At 40.5% G+C, this 13,279-nt stretch overlaps 1 protein-coding gene across 15 annotated transcripts in view; it reads right to left on the bottom strand.

The window, feature by feature from the left end:
- The window catches only part of NAXD (NAD(P)HX dehydratase), a 74,732-nt gene that overhangs the window by 34,630 nt on the left and 26,823 nt on the right, over positions 1 to 13,279 (bottom strand). For all 15 annotated transcript variants that reach the window (XR_005225078.2, XR_006287401.1, XR_005225077.2 and 12 more), the window contains one exon: positions 3,325 to 3,433. Coding sequence is in view for 12 of the 15 variants with exons in the window: in XM_043535519.1 (XP_043391454.1) it covers positions 3,325 to 3,433 (109 nt within the window). In the remaining 3 variants the exon portion in view is untranslated. The remainder of the gene's footprint in view (positions 1 to 3,324; positions 3,434 to 13,279) is intronic.

Genomic DNA, 13,279 nt, shown 5'->3' with positions numbered 1-13,279 from the left:
GAACAGCTGTCTTTCCTTTACTGTGTCATTCCCAGTCAGGTTGTCCTAAGACACCTGCTTCTTTTCTCTTCAGAGATGGGTAACAGTGTGATTGCTACAAACATAAGTTACCACACAACTCTTTGTAAGCAAGCCTACTTTATAAGGAACAAAGCATTACAGAGAAAACATAACAACAACAACAAAAGAACCTACATGGCATGTTAATAAGTTTACTAGAGTTCATCCCAACACTGACATGGGCTCTGGCAAGTGCAGTCTTTTAATTTCATTGGGTGACTCCAGGTTCTTGTTATTTACCCCTTCACATAAAACACTTCCTTATTTACTTTCTCCATACCCTTCATGATTTTATAGACCTCTATCATATCCTTCTCCCCTTATTCATCTCTTTTCCAAGATGATCAGTCATTTCCCAGTCTTTTTAATTTCTCCTAATATGGAAGCTGTTCCATACTCTTAATCATTTTTGTTGCCTTTCTCTGTACTTTTTCTACTATATGTTTTTTGAGATGGGGCAACCAGAACAGCAGATAGTATTCAAGGTGTTGGCATACCATGGCTTTATATAATGGCATTGTGATATTTACTGTCTTATTATCTATTCCTTTCCTAATAGTGCCTAACATGAGAAATAAGAAGCCTGAATGTATTAGTATCTTAGCTCACTCAGATACTATGAAGATATTCATACACTACAGACAAGATCAGAGTTAAGACAGATGGATAGAGCCCTAAGATCTCCACTCTCTCATGAGAGAGGAGCAGATCTTACAGCCCTCTTCTTTCCCATCTTCACTGCCAGTCAAAGAAAGATATAAGGGATCATTACAAACCTACAATGCATTCTTATATGCATAAGTCAGCTTGCTTAGACTAGCCAAAAATATTGTAAAGAAAAGGATACACAAAAACCCACCCTTCAATACAAATTTAAATGGCCAATTGCTGTAGTTGCTTTTTCCCCTTGGGAGAAATAAAGTTACAAAAGTTAAATTTACCACTGAAGCAAACAGACTGCACCTATCTCTAGCACAGAGATGATGGAAACACCAGGCCTCGCTATGTAAGTGACTGGAATTCACCTGCCCTGACTACACTCACATACTGAAGCCTTGGGCGAATACAATATTTAAACAAATCCAAATAAGCCACACAAAAGGGGATTGAGAAGTAGGCCCTTTCTACCCTGTACTGACCCAGAAAACGTACACAAACACAAAACATGGCTCCTAGAGTTGATGTGCTTTTTGTACAGTGCCTAGCAGAATGGAGCCCGTATCCTGATAGGCTTGGTCTTCTCTGCTAAAAAAAGTGCATATTTCACCTCCGGGTAAGGAATGTGCCTGAGCTATCCCCATGGTTAAAACACATTGAAGACGAGACATTTTAGTTTCACCACAAGGTAAGCTTGCAAAGGTCAACCCTATACCCCCGTCTGAAGTTGGCGTTGACGAGTTGACCACATAGCGAAACTAAAGCACCTTATCGTCACTGTGTTATTACTTCAGGGATAGCTTATGTATGTTAGTTACCCTGAGGTAAAACACACACCTTTCTTATCAGTGAAGACGAGGCCAAAGAGGCCTCTTCTACAATACAAATAAATCAGCTGGTCAAAATTTTTAGACAATTATTTTTTACCTTCAATTTCAACCAAATTTTGGACTTTTCATTGAAAATTCTAAACTTTGTTTTGCTTTTAAAAAATCTGAAATGAAATAAAAATTTCAAATGGAAATGGAGCATTACGATTGTTTTGTTTCAGTTTTTTGTTGAAAAACAGAAACATCTCATAGAAAAGTAAACATTTTTAATGAAAACCTGTTTTGTTCAAAGTTTTTCACAGAAATAAAAATTGATTTTTGACCAGCTCTATAAATAAAGAGAACCTCCCACTTGTTAGCACACTGGGATGGTGGGGGCACAGGGCACAGAGTCTTTTCACTAATATAGCATCTATACATCATCAAATAATTTTTTAAAAATAAACAGAAGGAAGATAAGTCACAGTTTCAATGCAGAAGTTCCCAAAATCACTTTCTTTCTCCATCACATTCAGGATACTTTAACCTTCTGGTTTAAGTGTTTTTTGAATCTACTGTTTTGTAAATTCCACGTTGAAATGTCAAGATCTCTGAAAAACCTAGCAATCCAACTTTTTGTTACGGTCACTGATTAGCCCAGCATTTCGCTTCACCAGAATTTACTATATTGTACACACAGCTTCCGGCAGTAGACTGAAACGTGAACTTTGGTGTGTTGACATATGACAGCAATAATGCAAGACTTCATCTTGGAATATTGTGTAACAGTTTGTTCCTCTCTGTGTAGAAATATTTAAATGCTCTTTTTTCCAGCAAGAACATTGCTTCAACTAGAATAGGAAGTTTATATTTATTTATTAGCAACTCCTCCAATGCGTGGGTACACATTTGCTTACTGATATTGTTCTTGGCAAAAAGTTTTCAAACCTGGGTGCCTAAAGTGAGTTGAAGCTTAAGCATTTCAGTGATTATTTTTGATCATTTCCATTTTGGTGATGAATCTGTTAAAAAAAAAGGGGGGGGGGGGGTTGGGGACAACATTTTCTAACATAGGAGCCTAAATATAGAGTTAGGTGCTTAACTTTAGACACCTGCGTTAGAAAATGTTGGCCTTTGTTTTTACAGATTTACTATCAAAATGAAAGTGATCAAAATAAACCACTTGGATGCATGAGCTTCAAGCCTCACTCTGAGTTTCTGATGGTGAAAATATGACTTAGGGCTTGTCTACGTGGCAAGCCAACAGCAAGCCAGAGGATGAATCTACAGTGTACAAGCTTGCCTCCCATTTGAAATGGGAGTACATCAAAGTGTACTTCGTAACTGTTAATGTGTGGTAGCAGAGTCCACACAGTGAGTTAACGTGTGGCAGTCTAACGTGCTGCAGATTCTCACTGTGGCTTGCCATGCACCAACTTGCCACGTAGACAAACCCTAAGATCTGTGACCCTCACCACAAAGGCTGGGCAACTTCTAGTTTTAACTTTTCTCTTTAAATTATAGTTACTCACATTTAGTGACCAACAGATCTTGACTACTACCAGTCATAACAAAAAGAAATCGTTTATAGAAATTTCATTTGAAGGCAGTTTTGATTCACTTAGAGCCAGTAATCCTATTACAGATGTTGCTTTCGAACTATATTTTAATGGCTCCATTAAGACTATTACACAATAACCCCACTGAAAAATATTAGTTTAGCTGCACAAAAACTGAAAACTTGGTTTATAAAATTCAGTAACAAAGATGTAGAGCAAAATACTAGAGTACACATTACCTTAGCGTTCTCAAGTAGTACGTCATCTCTACCTAAACCAGGTCCTATGACAATTGAATGCAGTCGCGGCAACCACTTTTCCACTTCATGAACAGCATTAGGACGGTCACTACGTAGGGAAAACAAGTACAAAGCATTTACTTTCAACACTCTCAAATCTGAAATCTAGCATCTCCCATGTACATCTGAGATTAGCCAAACATTACTGCTATCATGCCGGTTTTTGCCCCCTACTGAAATAAACAGATTTTTGTTTTGTTGAAAGTTTGTTTTTTCATCTTACTGGGGAGAGGAGAATTGGGAACCATTTGGGGCCTGAGCCTGAGGGCTCTCTAAGGAGTGGAACGCCTGTTAGCAAAGGTCCCAGTCTTGCAATTAGATCTGTGCAAGCAGACTCTGATCCCACAAGGAATCCTGTTCACTTGAACAGGATGCTACACAGATGCACAATCAATGCTTTAATTAGGAGTCCTAGGGATCAGGATCTTTATGTTCAAATGCCCAGCTATTTCATTAGTTAAAAGGACTGGTGTTCTCTGTTCTATATAGAGCTCAGACTCCCCTCAAATCACTACCCAAAACTGTAAAGAAATCATCTTTGAAAAACAGATTTGTGGTAAATGATATGTCTATTTACTTATCCTTCACCTTTACGAAGGTAAGGTTCACTGACATTACTGTAAGCCCTACTGTAAAAAAAATGTCAAACAAGTTGAGTTCTACAAAACTCTGATTTGAATTTTAAAATATGCCAGTATGAGGAACTTGGCAAACTACAGTATAAAGGTAAGTGCCACTGGAGAAATAATAGATTTCCTTTAGATTAGTACATGAGTCCTTGTGTATACTAGAAAAATGCAGTTGTTTAATGAAACTGATTTAACAATTGAGTGAGTTCAACTTGTGCAAACCCCCAATACAGCAGTATCAATACATTATCAATTTAAGAAAGGGTTAAACAAGTTTAAATACATCTAGGGTTATGGGTCTGCACTGGTTTAACTAGACTGATTTTTACATCTATTTAGTTAAAACAGTGCATCCTTCCATATTGGAAAAAGCCTCAGAGATAGAAGAGATCTCTTAGACCTAATCATTCTCCCAATAGAACTGTTCCCTAGGATACATGCTGTATTTCCCCAAAGGAAGATGAAGGTTACTTACCTGTAATGGAGTTCTTTCAGATGGACTCTGCATATTCACACTACTAGGGATGTGCCAGTGGGTACACCTCAGGAAAACCTGCTCAGAGCAATGCCAAATGAGAGCATTACCTCCCACCACTCCCCTCTGTGTTCTGGAACATTCCAAGGCTGAGGCTACGAAAGGGGGCTTGACGCCCTCTGCCACTGCTGTTCCTTCCACTTCCTCTTCAGACTTAAGATTCTGAGGAGAAGGTGGGCAGGGAGTGAGACAATGCAGAATCCATCTCAAAGAATTCTCATTACGGTAATTAATCTTCATTTCTTCTTTTAGTATCCTCTGCATATTTCCACTCATGAGATAGTTTGATAAGCAGCACTTCCTGTAAGGAAGGTATGATTTGGGATCCTAATTGAACAGGGATCAAAGTAACGCTCTTCCAAATTGCACATTCCACTGAGATGCTAAGTCTAGGGAGTAGTGTTTTGTAAGTGTACATACAGAGCTCCAAGTTGCAGCTCGACAGATCTTCGCAATTTGAACATGTCTAAGGTGTGCTACAAAGGCTGCAATTGCTCTAGTAGAGTGTAATCTAACCCCCAAGGAGGGTGGAATGGATACTAGTTCACAGAGCTCCTGCTTGCACTGCCTAACCCAACTAAGTAGCATCTATGAAGAGAGAGAGTGTCCCTTATGGTTATCAGCGTATGAAATGAAGACACTGTTAAGACACTAAGGGTATGTCTATACTACCCGCTGGATTGGCGGGTAGTGATCGATCTATCGGGGATCGATTTATCACATCTAGTGTCGATGCGATACATCGATCCCTAATCGCTCTGCCATCAACTCCTGTTCTCCACCGCGGCGAGAGGCAGAAGCGAAGTCGACGGGGGAGCGACAGCAGTTGACCCCGATCCATGAGGGTGTGAGGTAAGTTGACCTAAGATAAGTCGACTTCAGCTACGTTATTCTCGTAGCTGAAGTTGCGTATCTTAGGTCGATCCCCCCCGAGTGTAGACCAGGCATAAGCCTTTTAGCATCCAAAGTATGCAGCTCTGTCTTGTCTACATGAGTACAAGGTGTAGGGAAAAGACACCGGATAATTAATAGTTTGATTAAAAGGTGAAAGTCACACACCACCCTGGGAAGGAAACTAAGATTAGAGCAATGCACCACCGTACCCTCTGGAAGACAGTGAATGAAGGATACACCAGGCAGGCATCTAATCCACTCATTTGTCTAGCTGATGTCATAGCTATGACAAAAGCCATTTTGATAGACAAGTAGAACAAAGAACACTCTGCTATGGCCTCAAAGGAAGTCTGCGTAAGGACTAATTTGAGATCCCAGGATGGGACTGAAACTTTTATGCATGGATACATACTGACAAGTCCCTTCATAAATTCTTTTAACATATTATGTGCAAAGACTGATTTATCTACCAACACATTACAGACAGCTATAGCTGTTAAGTGAACTTTCAAAGGAGAATATAGAAAATCCCAAATGATTTAATTAAAGCATTCCAGAATAGACTGAATTGCTGCTACTGATGGATACATGTTTCTTGCTTGCCCATTTCACAAACTTATTCCAGTTGAGATAATACCTTCCAGTAAACTGCTTTCTAGAGTTAATCAATGCTAGTGACACTTCTGATGTGCAAGATTTCCGAAGGTACGTTAGATTCCTATAGGTTATGTAGTCAGATGCAATAATAGGGTGTCAGGAGATAACAGAAGGGCAGAATGTAATAAGTCTTTGGCCACAAGGAGAGGCCTATATATACCCTTGGAGAGCTGGAAAAGGTCTAAGAACCACTGTTGCCTTGCCCATGCCAGGGGAATCAACGTTATTTTGGTTCTGTCTTATCTTCTTTATCACCTTTGGAGGAGAAGGAAGGGGGAAAAGGTACAAGGCAGACCTTTTCGCCACTCCAGTAGAAAGTCATCCAATATAGACAGACTGTCTCTCCCCCTTCTTGAGCAAAACCTCCGATACATTTATTTGCAGACAAAATGCGAAGTATGTCTGAGAACCCCCACAGGGTGAAGATCTCATCTATCACTGATATTTTTAACAATCAGTCATGAAGTTCCATTACATCTCTGCTCTTTTGATCCACCAGTATGCAGTCCTTGCTTACGAGGCGAAGAGCTATGGGATAAATAATTACAAAGCACAACTGCTTTCTTGTGCTGTTGTAGAGAAAGAATTCCCCCATCTGTTCATATAATACACTGCCATTGTGTTGTTTATGAACTCTTGCACTACCTTGTTCTGGTTGTGAGGTAGAAAAGATTTCAGGCAGAAAGGCTCTGTTCCTACATGAGAATCAGGAACTGCTCCTGTAAAGGAAATCCTTTGTGTAGAGATTTTTTCTTGTTTATCAAAAGCTCTAATGCCTCAGAGAGAGAGACCCCTTGAACTACAACCTTGGAAAGGCCTTCATCTGATGAGGTTTTGGTCAGTCAGTTGTCTAAGTAAGGGTAAATTTGAGGTTTAAGATTCAACCCTGAAGACAATGTTGAAGACTGCCTCCCCTTCATTTGGGGCTTTAAAGCCTTTTGCCTCTGTTGTGGCTGGGAAGGAGGGGGCTGTTCATGCGGAAAGAGGTATCTTTGTGAAAAATAAGACAATGAAGAGGAAGGGGGAAGAACTGTCTAGGATACCTGAAAACAAGTCCTGAGGTCCTCTTTCTTGGAGGCTGGCAGACTTCCCAGCATCTTGTAGTTGACCTCGTGTCCTTCATTTTCTCTTAATTACTGAATAACCCATCGCCTTTGAAAAGAAGGTCTTCTACCGTGGATTTAGTTTCAGGTAAGAGAGCAGACAAACAAAGCCAAGTATGTCTGTGTAGTGCAATAGCTGACACACTCACTCTTGCTATTGAGTCCAATGAATCATAAGAAGCTCTGAACAAATGTTTAGCCATTATTTCACCCTCCATTATGAAGGCACTGCCAAGTTTCCTTTGGTCTTCGAGAAGCACTTTGGCAAATACTCTATGCTCATTTTCTCCCTTAAGTGGTACTAATAGTGCAATCTCCCTGCCTGAATTTGCCATTCAAACATTGAGCAAAGGAGATGAAAACGCTTTTCTGCCAATTGCATCCCATTTTCTTTCCCTCTCCGTCAGAAGGAGTAGAATGTAACTGTCCTCCTCTGGATCTTTATACTGACACTACCACCACATGAGAATTAGAGGTAGTGTGTGTATGAAAGAACGAGAACCTTCATACAGTAATTGGTACAACATGCCAGCTTTTTTTCAGCATAGTCTGCCATAATAGAGAAGTCCAAACTGCCTGTACATGTCTAAAATGGGAAGGGTAATCTTAGTTATAGACTGAGAACCCAGAACGCTGAATACAGCATGGGAAGTTTCTTGGTCTGTGACTGATGGGAGAGATCAAAAGTCATGTAATTGTATTGCAGCCTCACATGGGGAGGATGCTGAAGCAACATCAAGATTTTCATCCATGAAAGATTCCTCGTCAAGATCTGGCTCCAAATCCTGACATTCAAATTGAGCAGCAGGTGCCGCTTCTTCCTCTGATAATGCATCAGGAACTATAGTGGAAGAATGCTCCCTAAAACCAGGTGAAGATGACGGATCCAGGAGTCTCTGATCCAAGGAGTGATACTTTTCTGGCCCATATTAGAAAGGAGTTTCTACCTTGATTAGAATGTGGAACATTCCCATACTGCCTAAGAAAGGGCTAATAGGGCCAACAAGACAAGAGCAGTATCTCCCAATCATACCAGTAACCAAAGTCAGGCTAGGAGGGTGTGATGTTCTGTAAGCGCTGTATTTAGGAGATGTAATCTTTCTAATGAGAATGGAACATAGGAGGTATATGGGTATGCTTAACATGTTTCAAAACTTCTTCAGACTACAGCTCTACCCTCTGATCTTGACTCTGACTCAAATTATTGGAGAAACTACAGGACCTGTCGTATGTAAAACTCAAGAAGGGCAAAATAACTTTATTGGGGAATCCCAAAGGCATTTTAAAATAAAGTGTCCAGGGATATCTACAACGATTTGTCTGATCACCTTCTTTTCTCTGGTGGAGAGATTGGAGCAGAAGAACTAACAGGATTCTTCCTCTTTTCTGCTTTCCCTTTGGGAGATGAGACAACATTGTCTCGTTGCAGATGTGACAATAGGTCCAAATGCAGAACCATATGGTGCACTTGCAATACCACTGTGAGGGCTGATACAGTGTGGATGGGAGATACAGAACCTACTGCTGAATCTCTTCAGATCCAATACAATCTTAGAAATCAGAACATGGCTCCTAACCTGAGATTTACCCCATGCCAGATTTTTGTTTTGTTTAGGATTTGCAGTCCTTAGATCTGAGTCTGAGGATTCCCTTGAATGAGGTTTGGCCCTGCTTATAGAAACCTTCTTATTCTGCAGAGTTCTCCTTAGAATTGAGTTAGATGGATCTGAAGGTTTCTCCTGTGGTTTGCCTCTGAATTCAGAGGCTGGCAAAGGGATCCTCTGAGAGCTTTGAGGTCAGATCCAATGGTCTGGAATCAGTCCCCACTGAAGTCTTGAATTCTGATCCTGGGGCAGAGACTGGAACCTTTGGCATAGTGCTCTCAACCTCCTTAGACTTCAAGGTAACAAGCGCAACTCTCTTATGGTTATGTACAGACCCTTTAAATGTGTCAGATCTGGGAGTTTTTGCAGCCAGAGATTCCTGCAGTAATGAGGCCTGCAGCATATTCTGGCATTCCTTGTGAGTCCAGCAGTTAAAGTGCTGCAAATTGAGCCACTCGAAGAAGAGCGACCCTCTCTGAGGCACAACAGGCATCTGGTATGGGTGTCTGACGCTGAGAAGACTGTTGGACAACAGGCACACCTCTTGAAGCCTTGTCTTCTTGTTTTCAGATCTGGTGGTTGGAACCAAAGTAGGAATTAACTAGCCTAAGAAATAAAAACCTTTACAGAAAATTAAAAAGAACCAGCTAATTAACCATCCTTAAAACTAAAACTGGCTAAATATAAGGCACTGAATTCACTAGAGAAGGACCCAGATCAGATGGGTCTGGAAAAGTAGAGGTCTGGCTGCTGCTGTGGCTGGAAGGAACTGAGGCGGCAGGGGTGCCAGCCCACCCGCTTTTTATAGCCTCACTCTCAGAATACTCATGAGCACAGACGGCAGGGGTGGATGGGCACTTAAGCACACCCACAAGCACTGCTATAAGAAGGTGCAACCATTTGGCTGCGCTCACAGGTTCATTCCCACGAGTGGGAAGACGCAAAGACATGAAGAATGTACACTATTCAGATCCTGTTTGGGTGGCTGTGGAGAGAGGGAAAAGGGAGCAGCAGGTTTCCCTACTTGCTGGTGGACGGGAAAGAAACAGAATAATGGTGGAAGGAATTTAGCTCCTCCCTCTCAATAAGTGTACTCTGATACCAAAAGTTGGCATATTTTAAAACCAATTGAAATTACAAAAAGTAATTCATTTTGTGTGCCCTTTCCACCTCTTTTAAAGGGGGTCAACTTAGCACGTGGACATTATGCTATTAGTAACTATCCTGACTTTTGAATGTTAAGTCTCATACTTAATGGTAACGGACACTTGCTTGTTACTGGAACCTTTGAAAAATTGTAATTAGAGAATAATGAGTTCAAACTGCTACATGTTTTAAGCGTACACCACAGCCTTTTTTGGAATGAGTACCGCTGTTCATTGTTCTAACATGGCAAAGCTATGATCTACCTGTATTTTTTTCCTCGGCTGTTTATGCATTGCAGTTCAGTTATGGCCACTGTCCCCCCCATTCCCTGTCAATTAACAGAAAAATCAAACTATCCAACTGGTGAGATTATCCAGTAGAAATACGTCACACTTCCGTAGTGCTACATGAGGAAGCTGTCCAGAACAGCCATTGCAAACTCTAATCAGTTGCAGAATAGGTTTCTCTGCAACAGCTATTCTGGTCTAGGGCTTCTGGGGATGGGGATCAGTTTGTCCTGGGCCCCCAAAACCTGTGTGCTGCTGCAACCCTGTACGCCATGTCACAATGCCACTCACTGGAATTGGACTCCGTGGCCTGTCTGTCATGATGGAGGGCCAAATCTGAGGGGTGCTGCAACCCTGCAGGATGGGAGCCACCATTGCAGGGTGAGAGAAGGGCAAGCTCACCATCCACAATGTCTCTCCCCGGGCCTCCCTGAGTAGAATTTTTCTTTGGAAGGGCGGGGGGGGTTGCTCAGTTTCAGATTTTGCCCCAGGCTCCCAAAAATCTCTGGTCAGCCCTGGTCTGGTCAACAAGCCCTAATATTTTCCATGCACTTCACTCACATGCTAATTAATCCTCACAATACTCCTTGGAGTTAGGTAAGAGGTAGTAAGACACTATGGAAGGCAGGAAGTAGGACTTTGTTTTGCTTCTTTTTAACAGCATTAGCAAAACTACATTATAACAAAGGAATGAGCAGCAAACCCTCTCTACTTTAAGCAAAAGAAGTGTTGCAAGATACTATTACTTGGAAAATCTTGAATTTGCAACATTTGTACAAAAGTTTCGTGTTTACAGATAACAGCCATCCTAGGTGTTTTATAAGCATCAGTTATAATGATTGGTCATAACACTTGGGAGCAAACATTTAGCTTAGGTCTGTCAGAACTAGCACACTCTACAATGATTTTCTTCAAGTGTGAGGCAGGAGTCAAAAGCATTTGCAGCTACATGAGCTCAACCAGTTCTCTTCAACCCAACCCATGATGCAGTGCCTCATTTGGAAGTTAGCCAAAAGCCCCTCTGACTAGCAAGAGCTGCTTCAGGAATCCCATAATGCACTAGGACTAGCTCCCAAAAGACATTTTGTGCTGAGATTCCAAAATGGTTCTGTCAAAAATAGGATTGCTGTGCAGAAGTGATGAACCAGTGCATAGGTAAATGAGACAAACCGCCATTTGATAAAAATGTGTGTCCTGCAACAGTTTCCTTGCTTAGTGTACTGACACCCAATTTCTAATTAAAGTTTGTCTCCTTTAAACCACAAAGAACAGTAATAAAACAGTCTCCAAATAGATATTTTCTGTCTTCTCTCTAATCAGATATAGAAACTATAGGAAAAACCTTAAAGGCAAGTAGAAATGTGCTACTGGAAGTCTTGAGCTTCTAAAGCATTATTAAAAAATTATTCATTTTTTTACACACAATCGAGTATGTGGAAAGCCTCCAGTAACCCAAATTCTAATAAAGGTACCATTTCTGGGAAAAAAAAAATGTAATGTGGGCCACTGTTTTATTCATTTATTAAATTACTTTTCTCTTCTGCATTCTACAATTTAAGTGTTATGTAACAAGATTTTTACTCTAAAAGAGAAGCTTTGAAAAGCATGGCTTTAAAATGAATTTGGCTAGGAAAGAACAAATGCATGTAATAAATAAAAGAGGTTTGTTAAATTTAGGCTAATAGCTGAATCCAAGTAATCAGTAGTTGCATAACTATGTTGTCGCTTTTTGGACAGTCCATGAAAATAACCTCATAGCAGAAAATTCACTATTTTTTTTTATTTTCAAGCTTGAAAGTTTTGTTTCTGCAGCTCAACCAATGATGCACACTCTTCAAGACAACCATTTGTTCAGAAATACAAAGTCCAATGTCGAGCCAATCCTGCTTATTTTGCCTTTGGTGATAATATTTAGCATTTCTGTACTCCTTTTCATCTTCAAAGCATTTTTACAAACATTAACTTTCATGCAACACTTCTTTGCAATTTCACATCAAGAAAGAACACAAAGCAGACTGTCAGAAAGAACCAGAGATTAGGAGCAACAATAATGATGATACCACAAAAATCACTGACATAAAGAAATGCTGAAAAATGATTGCTGGGTTATTGTTTTTTAATAAGGGAATCAGAATAAGTACTGCCTAGAGTAGCATCAAACCCACTTCATTTCAGAATATCGGTGGTGTTCAGAATACCTATGATTGCACAGCTAAAGAGAAATATGGATTGCTTATATTGCTTAGTAGTTCTGAATACACAAATTATAAAATTGCCATCTTATAGTCTACACCACACACACACCAAATTACAGATGTAACACTGTTACTGTAACCAATATGTGGTAATTACCCAACACGTAACCTTGTTTCACTGAAGATACGATCTTGCAGGATTCTCAACCAAAGTAAAAACTAGACGCCCCCACTTCTTACTGATCACTGTGTTGACCCCCTAAGTCAGTGGTTCTCAACCCAGGGTAGGTGTACCTCTGGGGGTACATTAACTCATCTATATATCCGCCTAGTTTTACAAAAGGCTATATAAAAAGCACTAGTAAACTCAGGACAAACTAAGAGTTCATACCGACAATGACTTATTTATGCTGCTCTATATACTATCTCAGCAGTTCTCAAAACTGTGGGTCGCAAGTTTGTCTTTATGGGATCGTCAGGGCCGACCTCAGACACGCTGGGGCCGAGGACAGAAAACTGAAGCCCAAGCCCCGCCACCCAGGATGGAATGCAAAGCCTGAGCAACTTAGCTTCATGTAGTGTGGGGCCCCAGGCAATTGCCCTGCCTGCCACCTCCTAACACCGGCCCTGAGAGTAGGAATAGACTCAATGTGGAAAAAAACATAGTTGTTGCTGTCACTTCACTGCCTCCCAGAATGACAAGGCTCACAAGTGAAAAACAGACTCAAGTATCACACTGAAATGTAAGTACAATATTTATATTCCAATTGATTTATTTTACAATTATATAATAAAAGTGATAAAGTAAGCAATTTTTCAGTCACAGTGTGCTGTGACACTTGTAT

This window comes from Chelonia mydas, chromosome 1 (genome assembly GCF_015237465.2).
Source record: "Chelonia mydas isolate rCheMyd1 chromosome 1, rCheMyd1.pri.v2, whole genome shotgun sequence".
Classification (NCBI taxonomy): domain Eukaryota; kingdom Metazoa; phylum Chordata; order Testudines; family Cheloniidae; genus Chelonia; species Chelonia mydas.
Note: the sequence above shows the minus strand (reverse complement) of the source record. Positions and strands in the feature narration are given on the sequence as shown.